The 17894-nt window shown below is 36.8% G+C and overlaps 1 protein-coding gene across 1 annotated transcript in view; it reads left to right on the top strand.

Moving 5' to 3' along the window:
* The first annotated feature begins 207 nt into the window (after positions 1-207).
* Positions 208-17894, top strand: part of LOC111505863 (adenylate cyclase type 10) — a 38996-nt gene continuing 21309 nt past the window's right edge. The window contains exons 1-15 of the mRNA XM_074176415.1: positions 208-303; positions 386-661; positions 2269-2544; positions 3101-3315; positions 3675-3738; positions 3858-4001; positions 8100-8322; positions 9226-9422; positions 13191-13425; positions 13520-13772; positions 14615-14860; positions 15146-15414; positions 15696-15848; positions 15941-16052; positions 16108-16378. Coding sequence (XP_074032516.1) covers positions 291-303; positions 386-661; positions 2269-2544; positions 3101-3315; positions 3675-3738; positions 3858-4001; positions 8100-8322; positions 9226-9422; positions 13191-13425; positions 13520-13772; positions 14615-14860; positions 15146-15414; positions 15696-15848; positions 15941-16052; positions 16108-16378 — 2947 coding nt within the window. The 5' untranslated portion in view covers positions 208-290. The remainder of the gene's footprint in view (positions 304-385; positions 662-2268; positions 2545-3100; positions 3316-3674; positions 3739-3857; positions 4002-8099; positions 8323-9225; positions 9423-13190; positions 13426-13519; positions 13773-14614; positions 14861-15145; positions 15415-15695; positions 15849-15940; positions 16053-16107; positions 16379-17894) is intronic.

Here is a 17894-nt window from a genome sequence, read left to right on the forward strand (position 1 = left end):
TTGCACGTGTTGTTCAATGTTTTATCCATCCATGGTGATTTTTCAAAGCAGACTGAATTAATGACAGCTAGTTTTACAGATGCTGCTTCAACAAGATGCCTGTTATCAATTGTCAAAATTTGGAAGTTCCTGTTAAAACACCCTATATAATTGGGAACTCCTAAAATGCTGACTTGACTTGAATACTTTTTCTTGTCAAAACGACAGTTGACTTGTCGAAATCGACAGACTGTATTCAGTCTTAAACACTTCAAATTTGTCTGGAAAATCTTCCAAGTACCAGCCTCAAAATGATGGAAAAGAGTAAGTACGCGGAAACAATATTTGATAATGTTTGGAAAAACTTTTCTTTCGGCATTTCAAATCATTTTGTGTACATTTTCAGCGAGTAAAACGGACGAAAGAGAATACTTCTGGGCTCTCAGGAAAACTCTCGTTGGTATTGAAGATGACAACGATGACTGGAAGAAGAGGCGTGCCACCCCTTTGGCGACGCTGAATTTGCAAACTCGCAGAGCCGCCCTCCAGCAGAGCTCATCAGGTTTCGACGACAGTTACACCAGGATAATGGCGTCCTTGGTACCGGACGAGATCATTTACAACATCAGCGATTACTCCAAGAGAGAGTTCGAAGCCTGTTTGTTATTCGGAGACGTTTCAGGTGAATAGAGTGGAAAATGGCTTGCCAAAAATTCATTGCTGGATGGTGTTAGAATACCTTCAATGTCAGAGAGAGCTTCATTGATCCACCATAGACCTCTTGTGTAGGGGCTGAACCCATAAATAATCATTGCTTAACTCATATGTCCCTAAACCTACGAACAAAGAGTTGGAAAACGACCCCATAATGGGAATGCCATCGGATGAGATGCTTCCCCAATATAGCTTCGGAAAAAACGTCAAAACAATTATAACAGGCAGAGAGGCATGGAAGGGAGGACCTCCATTAAATGCAGAGATTGCCTGTTACACAGACGGCTCAAAAACTGAAGAAGGTGTAGGAGCAGGAATCTATATAACTAAACCAAAGACAAAAGTCTCATTAAGCTTAGGTAAAAAAGTGACGATATTCCAGACAGAAACGGCAGCAATACGTCACTGCGCAGAAGAGTTACTAAGGCGAGAGTTTAAGGAAAAGACTATTGCAATATACTCTGATAGCCAAGCAGCTATGAAAGCAATTAGCTCGATGCAGGTCAATTCCACACTGGTCTGGAACTGCCTAGAAAAGCTACAAGAACTAGGTAGCTAAAACAGACTGTCATTAGCCTGGGTACCAGGCCACACAGAATACAAGGGCAACGAAGAGGCTGATTTACTAGCACGAGAAGGAACACGATGCTCCCCTATTGGCCCAGAACCCTTTTGTGGTACAGCAAAAGCGCTGCGAAAAACTTGTAACAGCAACTGGAAGGAAAAACAATCTAAAAAATGGTGGAATAAGGCGCCAGGTATGAGACAGGCCAAAGAGTTCATTAAAGAGCCATCGCCAAAATTCACGGAGTACTTACTAAGTCTGAATAGGCGATCAACTAGAGTTCTGGTCGGGCTATTGACGGGACACTGTAGACTCAACAAACACATGAACAACATCGGACTGGCAGACACAGCCCTATGCAGGCTTTGCCAAGAGGATGAGGAAACCTTCGTACACATAATATGCTATCAAGGATCCTGTCAAGGATATGGTTTGCAACATTAGGGGAGGAAAAACCACAACCCTCTCAATATATGGGGAACTTGAGGTCTGGCCTATGGAGTCTAGTTACAAGGACGCGCCTAGACAAGGAACTCTAGCATACATGAGGGCACACACAATAGACCTGCAAAGGTCGCAGTGCAGTGGCTGTTCAGCACAGAAGCCCCATATCAATCTAATCTAATCTAACCTACGAACAAATAGGCAAAGACGTCTCCTCTCATAATGACGTCATCCATGGCAGTATGTTGCAAAGCCAAAACAAGTCAGTGGTTATGTCTGTACTTAGTGATACTTGGTTTGTTTTTTGAAGACAGTTGATCGCTGTCTGGTAACAGATAACGAATCATTTGCTTTTGAGCTGAGGTTTCAACTGGTTGCTCCACAGTAGAAGCTGCAGAAAAAACAACAGCATGGCTTTGCAACCGAACGCCTCTGGAAGTCTGGTTTATCATAAATGGCTTTCTCTAAAAGGGAAGTGGTCAAGGTTTCTTCTAGTTCATATGCATCAAGTTTTTTAGTCGATTAGTTCTCAATCATGTTGATAATGTTCCTGTTCACTTCCGTAGGTTTCACCGATCTCTGCGAGAAGTACAACAAATCAGGCAAAGGAGGACCTTCAAGACTTACTCAGGTCCTCAACTCCTACATAGGGGCCATGGTGCAGGAGATTTTGTCTCACAGCGGGGACGTTTTGAAGTTCTCTGGAGATGCGTTTATCGCTCTTTGGAAGGAGACCGATCACCTTTCCCTGAGGGACGCCGTGCACGAAGCCATAGACTGCGCTCTCGTTATACAAAAGACCTATGGAACGTATCAGACGGATGTGGATGTAGTCGTCAGAGGTAAACGAATTTGTATGAAAGGTTGGGAATTTTACTGTAAAAATTTTATTAAATTAGCATCAGAGGTTTTGCCTGATTTTGAAATGTGTTCATCTGAAAAGAAAGAATTTGTTTACATGAGTAAACTCAATCCCAGATTTGTCGTTTCTCAAGGATCTATTCTTGGGCCTACCTATTTTCCCATCTACATTGGGGCTGAGTTTTCAAATTTAAATTTGTGAGAATTATGTTATATGACATACATTTATAATATCATAACTTATGACATAAACTTACCCCTCTTTCACAATTAGTGCAGTATCAGATATAGAAGAAATGATATTTGTAGATCTTCAGAAACAATAGGTGCACAATAAAGCAATGAAGTGTTTTTTCAAACATTTTCCGGAACCCGCAGTGATTTTGAAAATTCCAACAAAGCTACATCAACTATTCAACCTGAACATTTTTGTTTTTAACCTTTTGAAACTGAATTTCCTGTTTGATGATCCTAGAATCGATCCTTGGGGAACTCCGAATTCAGCTTCACTTAGAAAACTTATTATTCAATCCGCAGTCAAGCTGGCTGTTGCTTCTGGACATCTGACCTTCTCCTTGGTTGGAGATAACGAAAATTCCCACTACCTCATGATTGGCCAACCTATCATCGATATAAAGGCAGCCGAATCTAAAAGTTCAGCCGGAGAAATTGTCATCTCAGCTAGGGTGACACATCACATCAGTGCCAATGAGTATCTCATTGATATGGTATCAGGTGGAACTCTTGCTAAGGTAAGAACTATTAGGAATACAAGTAAGCTTCAACAAATTGGCATCAGAGATAAAGTTTTCAGCCGGTATCAAAGTTATTTGCCTAAAAAATAACTTGGGAGGATGAGCGAATCAATTTTCAGAGGAGGAGGGTTTCATATTTATATAAATTCTATATCAAAATTAAATTATGATGGTGAATGGTGACACAACGTTGTTCTATTTTAATAAAAATGAAAGTAAATTGATGAGTTGAATTTAATTGAAAGTTGATGAAAATTATTGAAACTAGTAATAACCTATTTCTTTTTCCGAAGTGAACTTCAAAAGAAGATTCACATGAATTATCAATTATGGAGTATAAACATTATTTTCTTCAGGTTTTGGGAGTTGGCCCAAATTGGCGTAACATTCAGAGGCACTACGAGAATAAAGATGATATAGGTGAGAAATGGAAGATTTCGTTCTCATTCTCTCGGCTTCCAGATGAAATTGCTCGGGCCTGCACACATAATTATATGAAAATAGTCTGTATTGATACCAAAAAATGAACTGAATTTCAGAAACATACAGTATTTTGACGGCTAGCGCCAGTTTGATAGAAGATTTCGATGGTGGAGGATTCGAAAGCTCTTATGAGAAACTTAGCACCGCTGATGACGATTCTAAAATAACATCTGCTCGGGTTACAACCGATCAATATGCATGTAAGTATGTATGATCTAACAATAATTGTTCCCTCGAAGCTAAGAAACTTGTGAAAATTTATTCTGTACCTTCTCAACGGTAGAAAAATATTGACCATATATGGAGCACTATATGAGAGATCTATATTCCAATTTAGATCAGACCTAACAATAATACTTTGTCTTCAGAGCAGACAAACTTGTAAAATTTCTACAACTCTTTACAGTATAGCCGATAAAGGTGAGCTGCACACCAAAAACGATTTCCAGATCACTCATTTCATCAGTACGAAGCGGTTCTACATTGTTGACTATTTTTTATACACCACTCATCAAAATTTCAATCAATTGGGTCTGCGAATTCCCGCATTCATTTGAAAAAATGATGGAAGTATTAAATTTCAAATCATCAGCAAACATAAGTCTTCCTGACTCTATGTACATTAAAAACTATAGTGGGCCCAAATTATATCCCTGTGGTACACAGCTAGTTGTTATGTATACTTCTGAACCGTAACCATTATATTATATGAACTTACTGATTCGGAACAGTGTTCTAAGCTTTTGAGAAGCAGCCTCCGCAATTCCAGCGACATGATTGTGCCAAGACATATAGGTGGTTGGTCCATTTTAACCCCCAACAAAGTTATCGAAGCAGAAAGCGGAAATGTCTGTCTTGACATTATTATATCCCGTTCGAAGACATTTATCTTCTTGGCGAAAATCGATGCCTGGGTTTTTGTAGAATTGAATTGAATCTGGTTATTTTCACACCAATTTGATATCAATTTTAGATCCTCATTGAGATATGCAACATTCTGCATCCGGTGAAAATATGCATCCGCGGACAATATCCTGGAGGCTTGGAGACAGTATGGATCCCTGGGGAACACCAACGTTGATGGTGAAGGTATTCGAAAGATACCCATCGACGGGAACGCTCTTTCGCTTGCAGGGAACGCTCTTTCAGGAAGCTGGAGGGCCATACACAAAATTAATCCGACAAGCTATAGCATCGAAGTTTTGGCAGCAAACCCTATGCCACATTCGATCAAAAGACTTAGAAATATCAAGTGCAACAGATCTTGACTCTCCATGTTTCTCGATTGCGGTATTCCAAATATGGATGACATACGATAGAAAGTCGCCAGTTATTCGCCAGTTATTCGCCAGTTATTCGCCAGTCGCCAGTTTCTGAAAGCCTATATTGATGATCGCTCAAGATGTTGAAGCCTTCCAAATATTCAATGATATGATAGTTTACGGCTCTCTCCATTATTTTTGATATCACTGAAAGCAAAACGACTGATCTATAGTTATTTGGAATGATCATGATGCAATTTTGTGTAAGTGTTCTTTTGATAACATTGACAAATCTTCAGTACAACACAAACAAGATAGGGTTTACAGCAAAACAAATTTTGAAAAATTTACAGAACTGTGTAATAATTCTACTTGGGGACAACTGAGGATACTCTACGTGACTTTCACAAAAAATTGCTTAGCATTTTCAATGAAGCTTTTCCACTTCAAAACATTTAACTTAAGAAAAAGAAGGCTTGGATGACAAAGGGCATGAAAGTTTCAGCTAAAAATTTAAGGTGCTCCACTATATTCGCAAATATTTTAGAGATCATGTTTTCTTCATCACCTACTATAACAATTATCGGAACATTTATAGAAAAATCATAAAAAATGCGAAAACAACTTATTACAGCAATCGAATATCAAATGCAAATAATAAACAGCAGGAAACATGGGAAATTCGTTAACGAATTAAGAGGAAAAAACAAAAAAATTTTTGTTGATAGTGAACTGAGTTCAAACGAATTAAACACTTACTACTGTTCCAGTGCTAAAAAAATAGCAAAAAAAATATCAACCAATGAGAACCCAATGAGTTACCTTAGGCATGTAGCCAAATCGAACTCATTCAACTATTCTACCATAAAAAATAAAAACTCTTCAGGATGGGATGATCTCCCACTTGAAATTTTCCTTAAACTACCAAACACTGTATTAGATATAAGAAGCTATAAATAAATCTTTCATAAATGGTATTTTTCCAGATTACCTAAAAACTGTTGAAGTTGTTCCATTACTTAAAGGAGGCGATTCTAATATACCTGCGAACTTCAAGTCTATTTCTTTACTGCCAACTCTATCTAAAATCGTGGAAAAGTTAATGTAAAAGAGAATCCTAAATTTTCTTAACAAAAATCATATTCTTCACTCCAATCAATATGGCTTTCAAGTCTCTAAGAGCACAAATGATCCAATGTTTGCTTTTTTAGAAGAACTTTATCTTCGACTGATTGTTGGTGGGGCTGCAGTGGCAGTATTTTGTGATCTAACAAAAGCATTCGACTGTGTTGATCACAAAATATTGCTTCAAAAACTTGAAATCTACGGATTTAGAGGAAACATCTCGTTGTGGTTTGAGTCATATCTACCAGATCGTGTTCAAGTAGTGAATTTCAAAAGTTAATCATCAGATAAAATGAGCATTAAATGCGGAGCACCTCAAGGATCTGTCCTCGGGCCTTTGCTGTTTTTATTATATATAAATGATCTGGCATTTATATATATATATATATATATATATATATATATATATATATATATATATATATATATATATATATATATATACATATATCGATTGAAGACAAATTCACAAGTATTGCTGATGACACGTCTATACTTTGGCATGGAAGAAGTACTGATGCACTAAAAATTAGGGTAGAGCATGATATGGCAAAGTTAAACAATGGTGTGATGTCCTTTAAATGTAACCTGGACCATATAATTCTTGAAGAACACATCATTGATTATAAACTAGAGAACAAATTTTTAGGCCCCAACATAGACAACAAATTAAAATTTGGAACGCATATTAGTATACTATGCAAAAAATTATCCTCAAGTTGTTATGCGATAAGGTCTATCTCTAACTCTTTGGACTATCACTCTGCTAGAGAAGCATACTTTGCACTTTTCGAATCCCACTTGCGGTACGGAATTTGTTTCTGGGGGAGCAACTGTCAAAACTTATTGAGTCAAGTTTTCACAATACAAAAAAGAGCAGTGAGATTCATTACCGGAGCTAGAGTGCAAGATTCCTGTAAGCCTCTCTTTTTAGCACATCACATCTTAACAGTCTACTGCCTCTTTATTTTAGAAACAGTCTGCCTAATGCACAAAAAGCACAAAGATGACATCTCGAACTCAACTCATAATTATGCCACTCGTCTCACATTCAATATTCCTCTTTCTATTCCGTCAACAACACAAATTAAAAATTCGATTCTTTATAATAGCAAAAAATACTTCAATCATCTTCCCCTTTCAATCAGAAAGTTAACATGCTACAAACAGTTTCGAAAAAGAGTAAAAAAACTTCTGCTACAAAATACTGGTGAGAGTTCATTTGCACTCTTTTCAAGTACGACGACGGGCACTTCATTAGGACCAGATGCCTTGTTTATATTGAGCTGTTTCAAAACTCGCCCCAACCAGACGTTTCCGAAAAGTAATTTCTGGCATTGTGGATTCTAGTGTGGAGTGAGACGCAAATTGTTCAGCTAGTAAATTTACTTTTTCTATGGCTGTTGTTGCAATTGAACCATCCGCTTGTGTTAGTGGTGGAATTGTGGAATTTGTAAAGTTTCGATAAACAGCTTCAGCTACCGACCAGAAGGATCTAGACCTGTTGGGATTGGCAAGTAGTTCATCCCTAATTCTCTGAATATGAAACTCTTTGATTTCATGTATTCTAAGTTTGCAGCTGCTTCCCCGTAAACATTTCGCTTAGAATTCTAGAGGTATTGATAGTTTGCAGTAGGCTGTTACATAGAAAAAAGATAGCTATACAAACATGAGTGTCGGCAAACCCTTAGATCTGGAGATCAATTGACATATAATAAAAATTTGCAATCAGTCAGAGCCTTCATAGGAAGGACTGATGTATCTGGTGTTGCTAGATAGCAAGCTAGAAAGTGTGTATAGACGTCATTTTGTTTCCTTATGGGCCTATACCGGATACAGAAATTTGACACTATGACATTTTGTGTTTTGATAGATACTAGATTGTACCTAATAATTATCTATTGTTTACAGTAAGACCAGCGGTGAATTATGCTGCAAGGGTGAGAATGTGTAAAGAGCTCAGGAAGTTCATCATAGCACCCGTGGTGAGGGGCATCGACGCGGATGAACCTTTGGAGTATCTAACGGAAATAAGACAAGTCTGCATACTCTTCATCAACTGCAAAGTATCCAATACCGTGAGTGCTGTCAAAGGAATTGATGTGGCCAACAAAGTGTACATCACAGTGTGCAGGTTTGAGTCTTTCGTGAAGCCACCAAGTCAGTTGAATAAATTGATAGAGAAGGCACATTTTTAAAAACAAGTTTCCAAATACATGGTCTGGAAAGAATTGAATGTACTTTGAACTAAATCAAACCTATCAATTCATTACACTTATATCAAGATCAAGTTACATACTGTATTCTTGTTTATTAACAAGATGCATTTCAAGACGAACTTTTATATAATAATAATAATCTTTATTAACCCCAAGAAACAAGAATGTTTATAACAGGGATAACATTCAAAATACATTATTTCAATATTAACATATCAGGTGAATGTTCAGCATATAAATACATAAATACAAACACATATATACATATATAAATATATACATTTTTAAATTATAACATATACATACATATATACATATATAAATATACCCGTTTTTAAATTATAATGGTAATTAAAAACAAAAAATATAATATTGAGATCAGAATTTCAATTAGAGGGAAAATGCAGAAACTTTTTGAATTCCGATTTGAATTTTATTTTTTGATTCATTTTCAGTTTCTTTGAAAGATTATTATATAGTTTAACTCCTAAATGAAATATTGATTTCTCCCCAAATTTTGAACGATATGATTTAACTAGTAGTTTTTTTGTTTGTCTGTTTTTCTTGTGTGTTAAAAGAAAGTTTTATTTTGTTAGTGAAATTGCTCAACTCACCACGCTCGTTTCGCAAACTTTTTCACTCACAAAAAAAACCTTACTTTTAACACTCACATCATAAATAGCTATCTCAACTACTTTTAATGAGAAATTTCGCTTGGCCTATTCAAATATATGCAAAGGTGATTTCACTTCTTTTTCTTTGTCTTCCAAAGCAGGATGTTAACGACGAAATATGAAAAAAATATGTTTTTTTTTCAGCGTTGTGAAGGATAAATACGGCTGTGTCAATAAAATTAGCAATTTCGACAAAGACCTAATGCTCCTCGTAATTTTTGGCCTGAGAGGCTTCAAACATGAATTGGAGAGTCAAATCGCCCTCAAGTGTGCCACTGAATGCAGAGAAAAAATAGCAGCGATGGACCATGTTCACGGAATTGCTGCAGGAGTGACAACAGGTATAAATAAATGTTTCAAAAAATAAACTTTCAAAATATATCGAAAGGTAATAATGTTAAATTTGAGTAGCAGGTGAAGACCAGAAGAGTCGCTAGCAAAGTAATAAATCCATAACTAGTAACTTTTTTCTCTTCACAATATAAGTTTCGATTCAATGTTTATATGAAAGTAGCTGTTTCAGGAGGACTTTCTTTCAGTTTGTGTCTGAAAGTTACTCCTTTGCATGATCTACATATCCATGTATAGAGTTACTTATTATCAAATTGATTACTTCCTTTGGAAGATTCCCTCATCCTTTTTTTGTATCAAGATGGAGTAGTAGAAAGCCAAAAACTTTCTCTCCCAGAAAGTTCAGATTAGTTTGAATGAGAACAAGTGAGGAACTTAATTTAACCTGCGTCGGGCAGATACAAGCTACATGACAAGAAAAAGGTTTGTTTCTTCTTGTTGGCAGATTACTTGCGTAAAACATTGACTATCAGTGATATCAAAAATCATAGAGAAAGCCGTAAACCACCATATCCCTGAATATTTGGAAGGCTTCAAAAATCATGAGCGATCATCAATGTGGCTTTCGGAAACAAAGATCAACAGGCGACCTTCTATCATATACCACCCATATTTGGAATAACGCAATCGAGAAACATGGAGAGTCAAGAGTTGTTGCACTTGATATTTCTAGAGTCTTCGACCGTGTGTGGCATGGAGGGTTCGATGGCCAAACTTCGATGCTATGGCTTGTCGAATCATTTTAGGGTATGGCTCTCCAGCTGCAGGAAAGTTTCCTGCAAGTGGTCGTCGATGACTATCTCTCGAATACCTTCACCATCAACGCTGGTGATCCCCAGGGATCCATATTGTCTCCAACCCTCTTTTTATTATATATCAACGACTTATTGAAAAAAACAAGAATCCAATATATTGCTTTGCTGACGAGAGCACACTTGAGTCGTCATTCCATTTGGATTCTATAACATCGGCTAAGTAGGCACATCTTCACCGGCAGCAGGATGTTGCATATCTTAATGAAGATCTAGAGGTGATTTCAAATTGGGGTAAAAGTAACCAGATTGAATCCAATGCCACGAAAATCCAGGAATCGGTTTTCTCCAAATGATAACTGTCTCCGCACCGGATATAGTAATGTCAGATTAGACAATTCCGTTTTCTGCTTCAATAAGTAAGTTGGGAGACATATAAAGACAATAAGGATGCTGCAGTTTTAGCATGACCAAAACATCTTGAATAAGGCCCAATTTGGATTCCAGGCCGGAAAAAACACAAATGATTCCATTTTCCACTTTTTGGAAAAGGTATATCTAGGGATGAATGAGGGCGCAGCATTTGTGGCAGTGTTCTTGCGATTTGTCGACAGCCTTTGACTGCGTCAATCATGGAGTACTATTCCAAAAGCTTCAGTGTTATGGATTTAGAGATGCAAGCTACAATTGGTTCGTGTCATACCTCTCTGACAGAAAGCAACTTGTGAGAATGAAAGAAAACAACTCCAAATTACGAAATATCTTGAGTGGCATTCAACAAGGTTCAGTCCTTGGGCCGATAGTATTCCTATTTGATATAAATGACTTAGCCAGTATTAATATACAGGGCCAGGAAAGATGATTTGAAGAAGGTAAAACACAGGTGCGACTGAAGCCATATCTGCTTCAATGCAAAAAAATTAGCCTTCCAACTTTCAAATATATTCAAGAACCACTTATTTCTGACGCTACAACCATTGAAAAAAAACTCTGTACCAAATTCCCTGGCATTGAAATTGATAGTAACCTAAAATTTCATATCCACATCCAAAGTCTCAAATGGAAACTGCATCAGGCTGAATTTCACGAGTTCGGACTTCCATTTTCTACTATATAAAATGATTTGAAATCACTGATACAACTGAAAAAGAATAATTAAAAATGAATAGCTGAAAATAAGAATGATATTAACCAAAATAAACCTGAAATGAAATAATAGTGAAATAAAATACAAGTACAAATAAAATAATTGAATAAATAAAAATAAAGAAAATGAAATAAAAATAAAAAGTGGAGAGATTCCAAGTCACGTTAGTTCACGACGTTTCGATTGTTAGTATCTACAATCGTCTTCATGTGATGACTGGACTGATTCCTCCGAGAAATGACTATTTATAGGTCGTTCGAGTACTTTCACTTATCCCCGCTTTCCATTTTCCGCTTCACTGGTTCCGTGGGAGATGACCGTTTTGGCGGGAGTTGGCCATTTTTCGCTTGATAATGGGTTTCCATATGTTGCGTATTTCTACGCTAGCTTGGCTGAATACGTTGTTGGACAACATGTATGCCGCTTCTTTGAAGTTCCTCCTAAACCAATGTTACTCCCTGTGTATGATCTCAGTTTGGGACCACTCGATGTTATGTTAATAGGTGCAAACATGCTCTGCTATTCCTAATTTGCTGGTTTCCCCTCGCTGTGTATGTTTCATGTGCTCGACGATGCAAACATTCAAAGGCCTCTTAGTTTCACCGATATAGGATTTTCCGCACAGGATATCCGGTAGGTAAATGCAATTCTTGGAATCGCAGTCCGCGTTTGGTAGCCTGGTTTTCGTGAGGCTGCTACGGATAGTGTTTCCGGATTTGAAGCAGGTTCTGATGTTGTACTTGGAACCAATTCTTCTTATCCTCTCCGATACTCCTCTGATGTAGGGAAGTGCAAGCACTGGTTGTGACGGCTTCTCTTCCTTGCGCGGCTCCTGCTGTCTTCTAGCCAAAGTCTTTTCTACTATCGCTTTGGAGTAGCCATTCCGTTGAAGATCATTTTTGATGATGTCTAGTTCCTTCTCGTGACCTTCTTTCGTATTACAAAGTCCAAAAGCACGGTCTAATAGAGTCATAATAGAGTCATTTTATATAGTAGACAATGGAAGTCCGAACTAGTGAAATTCATCATGAAACATTGTCAATCACCTGCATCAGGCTGCTTTGCAGTGAGAGTTGTGTCTGAGGAACTAGGTCTGCCAATGAGTAAGGTGACATATTTTTCTCTACCACCTGCGATATGATATTGCATTTTGAGGTTATTGCTCACTTTTTGTGTTGTGAAAATGTTTGTATTTGTTGACTTGTGGTATATAGAATACTATTTGTCAAATTTAGTCATGTACTGACTTTAGATTATAGAAAGCTTTGTCAATAAGAATATCTTTTCTTGGACAATAAAGTATATTGATTGATTGATTGATTGAAAATGGGCACAATATGTCTTGGCTGAGGTGTGTACAGTTTTCTAGTTCAATACAGTGTTCCAAGCTTTTGAGAAGCAGCCTTTGCAATTCCAGCGACATAATTTTGATATATTGGGGTCCATTTTAACCCCCAACAAACTTATAGAAATAGAAAGCGGAATTGTCTGTCCTGTCATTGTTATATCCAGTTTGGAAATATTTTTTTTTGAATTTTTGTTTTTTTTTTATTAAGTTTTTCATATACAATAAAAAGAGGGTTGGAGACAATATGGATCCCTGTTAAAATTTGGATCGTTAATAAGCAAACTTGAAGAATAAGCTTTGAAGAATTCCAATAACCATATAGTTATAGTTATTCCAAGTTGACTTTGAAAACTGAATTGCTTGGTAGGTTACTGGAAGGTTAAGCCCAAAGTGAGTGGCCAACTAGGTTGGTGGAACTCGCCTCGAAAAGGGTGTTACAGTTCTGGTATTCGGCAACACTATTTGTTTTGGCTTCAAACCCATATAAACTTTTAATATATTTCTGTTACAGGCAAGTGTTATTGTGGAGCATTTGGCCATACCCTTAGGAGGGAATACACCGTCATCGGTCTTGTGGTGAACAAAGCAGCCAGACTGATGGTTGCCTATCCGGATAGAGTAACTTGCGATCGCTCGACGTTCCTGCATAGCAAACTCGAATCCAGGAATTTCATCTTACAAGAGTACAAAACTTTGAAGGGCATTATCAATCCCGGACCCATATACGAGTTCAAAGGCGTAGAGAAGTGAGAAAAATTGTCCCAGAATACGCGTGTTCTTTGAATCGTGTTTCAGGAAATGTCCAGGTGTTGCCAACATGCAAACTTATCAATATTTCAGGTTCCAGGAGACCACACTGTTCTTCAACCCCCTTCCGATATTGGGCAGGGAGCAAGAAATAGATTTGTTCATTACCCTTCTGGAGAGAGCAGAGAGGCTATCAGTTGAGAAGTCCCAAAAACAGTTCAACAATATGTTGATTTTGCAAGGGGTTTACAGGCAGGGCAAATCTAGGTTGTTAGAGGAACTGATATTTGTCACAGACCCAAATATTCCTGTTAACAGATTTGCGGTTAATGCATTTGACTATGAGGTAGTGTATAATAACTTCAATCGTTACAGTATCACGTGTAAAAAGTCAGAGCTCCTTATGAGATTTTTCCTTTCAGAACATGTTAATTTGTGATTTTAATATTGAATTCAGCTCAATGCCTCACAAAACAATAATTACTCATAAGTAGGGACTACAACCAACTGCAATGCTTGATAGTGGGAGAAAAAAGATAATTTACACAACAACACAACAGGAATTTTTGGGGGGAGGGGGAAGGTTTTTGCCTTCCACTTCTTCATACTTTTACCAAAAAAGTGTTAAAATTCCAAAGAAAAGACAAAAGCAATTACAAAATTGTCAAAAATATGTATCTATTCATCTATCTAGAAGTTACTTTCAGACACAAACTGAAAGAAAGAGTTTTCTTCAAAGAACTACTTCTATGTAAACATCGAATTACACAAAAACACTTTTTCCTAATCAGTTTGTACTCCAAGCATTCGTTATAGAATTGGATCAGACAGCATTTACAGGATTGCTACACAATATAGTATATAAAAGAGGTTGAATTTCACTTACATGCAACAGTCATCCTCACTGGCGGACATCGATGTTTCGAAATAAGATACTTGCCTCATCAGCACCAGTCTGGATAACGTTACAAGATGAGGCACATGTCGCACATGTCTCTTTCCCACTCACTAATGCCTCTGAAAGCGTTACCAACTCAAATCGTGGACGCGCGACCTTGAAATGTGCCAGAAACAGCCTTGTGCCTCTACTCATCAAAGATCTCATCAGTGGTAATTGGTTGAACCGCGCATATATTTCATATAAATATAAATAAAATCAGAACTTTCTTGTTTTTATAATTTTTTCAGATGCCCTATAGGACAATTCAGCTACTTTTCCAAAGGTTCACCGAAATCACCCCTGAAATGCCTGAACATGAAAAACAACAGAAAATAAAAGCTCGTCTCAGGATGAGGCCGGATGTGGAGCCTTTTTTATGCTATCTGAATATTGTTTTCAACGTTAACTTTCCGATAACCGAAGAGTACAAACGACAAGACAAAAAGGGGAAATACAAAATGCTCCGAAACACTTTCAAAATATTTTGCCAGCAAGTAAGAATGCTTCACAGAAAATCAAAGTTTTTCATAAAATAAAACAATCTTACCCGTTTGCATAAATGCATGTCGTATATAATTCAATATCCGTCAGGGTATTAGTCAGAGAAGAGTGGTTTTTGGTATTAAAAAAAATTGATTCACCTATTCATTGTTTGAAAAACATGATGATACATTTCCATTTCAAATATACACCGTACCTGAGATTCTGAACGAAATTCAGATTCAGAAACAAAAATCCTACATAAAATGATTTGTAGTGCATAGAAAGTTGTTTTTCAGGTTTTCAAAATATTTTGGTTGATTGCCATTGACGACGCTGAGTACATAGACGACGAATCCTGGCTGCTAATCGATATTCTGTTGGATCTAAATCTGGTGTTCATTGTGGTCACTATGGGTACCGAAAAAGAAATATCGGTTCTAGCCATAAACGTGCTGAAGAAGAGTAGGATAAAGTCTATAGAGCTGAAAGGTATAGATAAGTGGTACCACGTTGGATTAGCCTGTCAGATGTTGAATGTCGATGGCATTCCTCCAGAATTGGAGAAGTAAGTAAATCTAGTATGCTTCAACGGGAAAAGTATTTAATGAGAGTTTGCCATCTTGAATCAATCTTTATCAATCTTCAGTTGGGGCTTCCAAGGATTTTGAATGGTTATGAATTTCTAACTGGTACAAGTATCTGTAGATCTGAAATGAATCACTGAGGCACATTTGAACTATTAACATGATCTTATCATGACCTACAATACATAACCTTGCTACAAAGAATGTCATGATTCGATTTTTTTCATCATTTTCATCGATTGCTAATTGTTTTTCCCTGCAGGACTATACAAACAAAGAGTAATGGAAACCCAGGATGGATCGAAAGTTTTCTGGTGAGCTTGATGCAGTCTGGCGGCCTTTTTGTATATGAAATGACAAGACAAAATGCCTACGACACTGGAATAGTCATTCCACCTTTATATATGACAGTAAGGTACAACTCCAATTATTAAACAAAACACAGAGTAACAACACATCATTTCCTAATCAACCACCTATACCTTGCTCATTCCACTATTTTTCAAGAATGTCCAAAGAAGAAATGAAGCTGTGGGTGGAAATCATGGAAGAAAGGAACTTGAGCTCCAAAGAAAACAAGATGACCATCAGATGGAAAATGTTCATCGACAGTTGCAGGGTATTTTCCACCTAATTCTTCTCTGTAGCGAGTTTTTCATTTCACGTCCTTTCAGGAGAGCTATCCTGATCTCACTGTGGCTCAAACGTTCAACGACAAGATAAAAAAGAACCAGTTGATCAATATCTGTACCCTGAACGAAAGTTTCAATCTGGAGGACGTCGATCCCGAGCTAGCCATAGACGTAATCATCTTGAAAACATTCGACGCCTTGACTTCTTATGAGCAGTTGCTACTCAAATGTAGTGCTATCCTTGGAGATACTTTTCCGAGAGATATGCTGCTATACATAATGTCTTCTTCGGCTATAAGGCTTACTGCGCTAGGTAATGTATTCAGTATTATTTCACTGAGAAAATATTCACCTTCTTCCACGTTTCTCGGTGGTCCAGCGTGGTCCAATATCCATCATGGTATGTAGGTACGTTGGAAGAGATAAATGTTTTGAAATTCCATACCAAAATATTAATTATCTCAAACGTATGTATCTCATCTCTATTCCAGTTTCTGTTAGAGTATTGGTCCTAATTCCGTTATATGCTAAACGTCCACCGTCAGAATACTAAAGCCATGTGGGACCAACTCAAATCCTGGAATGATGGCAATAAGGATAAATCCACATTTCTGATCTCTGACCTTGACATAAAAGATGCCAATATTGTTGACTCAGTACCTGGCCAATACAACCACTTTGGAAGCTTCTACCAAAACTCTTTTTCTTCAGCATCTTTAGAGTTCATCCCAATTAGTCCAGATTTGGTAAAACAACTTATTGCCAAGCAGAAGCCCCATACTGAAGAGCCTGACAAAATCTCTGTCAATTGAAATAAGCCTTCTGTCCCTCAAAAATATATACAATTCATCATTTAAAACAGGCTGTCTCCACAGCAGTGGAAGACATCAGCTGTCATTGTCCAGTCATTTTAGGTCGATTTAGGCCTGTATTTCAGAAAGTTGACATACCCATCTGTAAATTTGTATAAACTTTGTATGGCATCATAAAAGTATACTCAAAATTCACATATGATTCGACGGCCGCAACTTCAAAAATTGGGGGTCAAAAGTAAAAAAAAAACGACTTTTTGCATGTTTTTTGCCAATATCTCGTTTCCAATGGGTTTTATGCTAATTGTATTCTTCATCAATATTGTAGAGAATTAAATTCTCTACAACCTTTGTTTCAAACATTTTTTCATACGTCGAATCGTTTTTGAGATAGAGGGCAGCGCGAGCACAGATTGAATATTATTTGAAATCAACTGGTTGTCCCGATCTAAATCAGCTCATTTAAGGTTTATAAATTATTACTTGATAAATAATTATGAATAATTTTCAGTTTTTATTAACGAATACATTATATTTATTTTTTTTTTCATTAATGAACCGATCTATGAATTCAATAATGCAATTTATTCCTGTATTTCAAAAAGTCATTAAGGAATATACTTTAATTACATTTTACGGTAATTGCATTACGGGCATTGCATTTAAGCTTGATGATTCGATAAAGAATGCGCCAAATGTCAATATTTTTAAATCAAGACTGAAAGCTGCTCTCATAGAAAAAAATTGCTACACCCTTGAAGAATTTTAGGTTAGGTGTTTTTTTTGTCTTCTTCAACGTTCTTGTCACTATTTGACATTACCATTATTTTAAACTTTTTAATTATAACCATTACCATCAATTTTACTGTTGTAGTATTTCCCTACTTTTATGTGTATACATATATTTGTCATCTTTTTATCTCAATTCTTTTAAAATATTTACATAAATACTTGAGTTTGAACATATTTATATGAAAAGCACAGATTCTTATGACGTTTTCCTTGTTATTGTACTGA

Source organism: Leptinotarsa decemlineata, unplaced genomic scaffold, assembly GCF_025532065.1.
Source record: "Leptinotarsa decemlineata unplaced genomic scaffold, Ldec_3_MD MMD2_tig00001719_RagTag_RagTag, whole genome shotgun sequence".
NCBI lineage: Eukaryota > Metazoa > Arthropoda > Insecta > Coleoptera > Chrysomelidae > Leptinotarsa > Leptinotarsa decemlineata.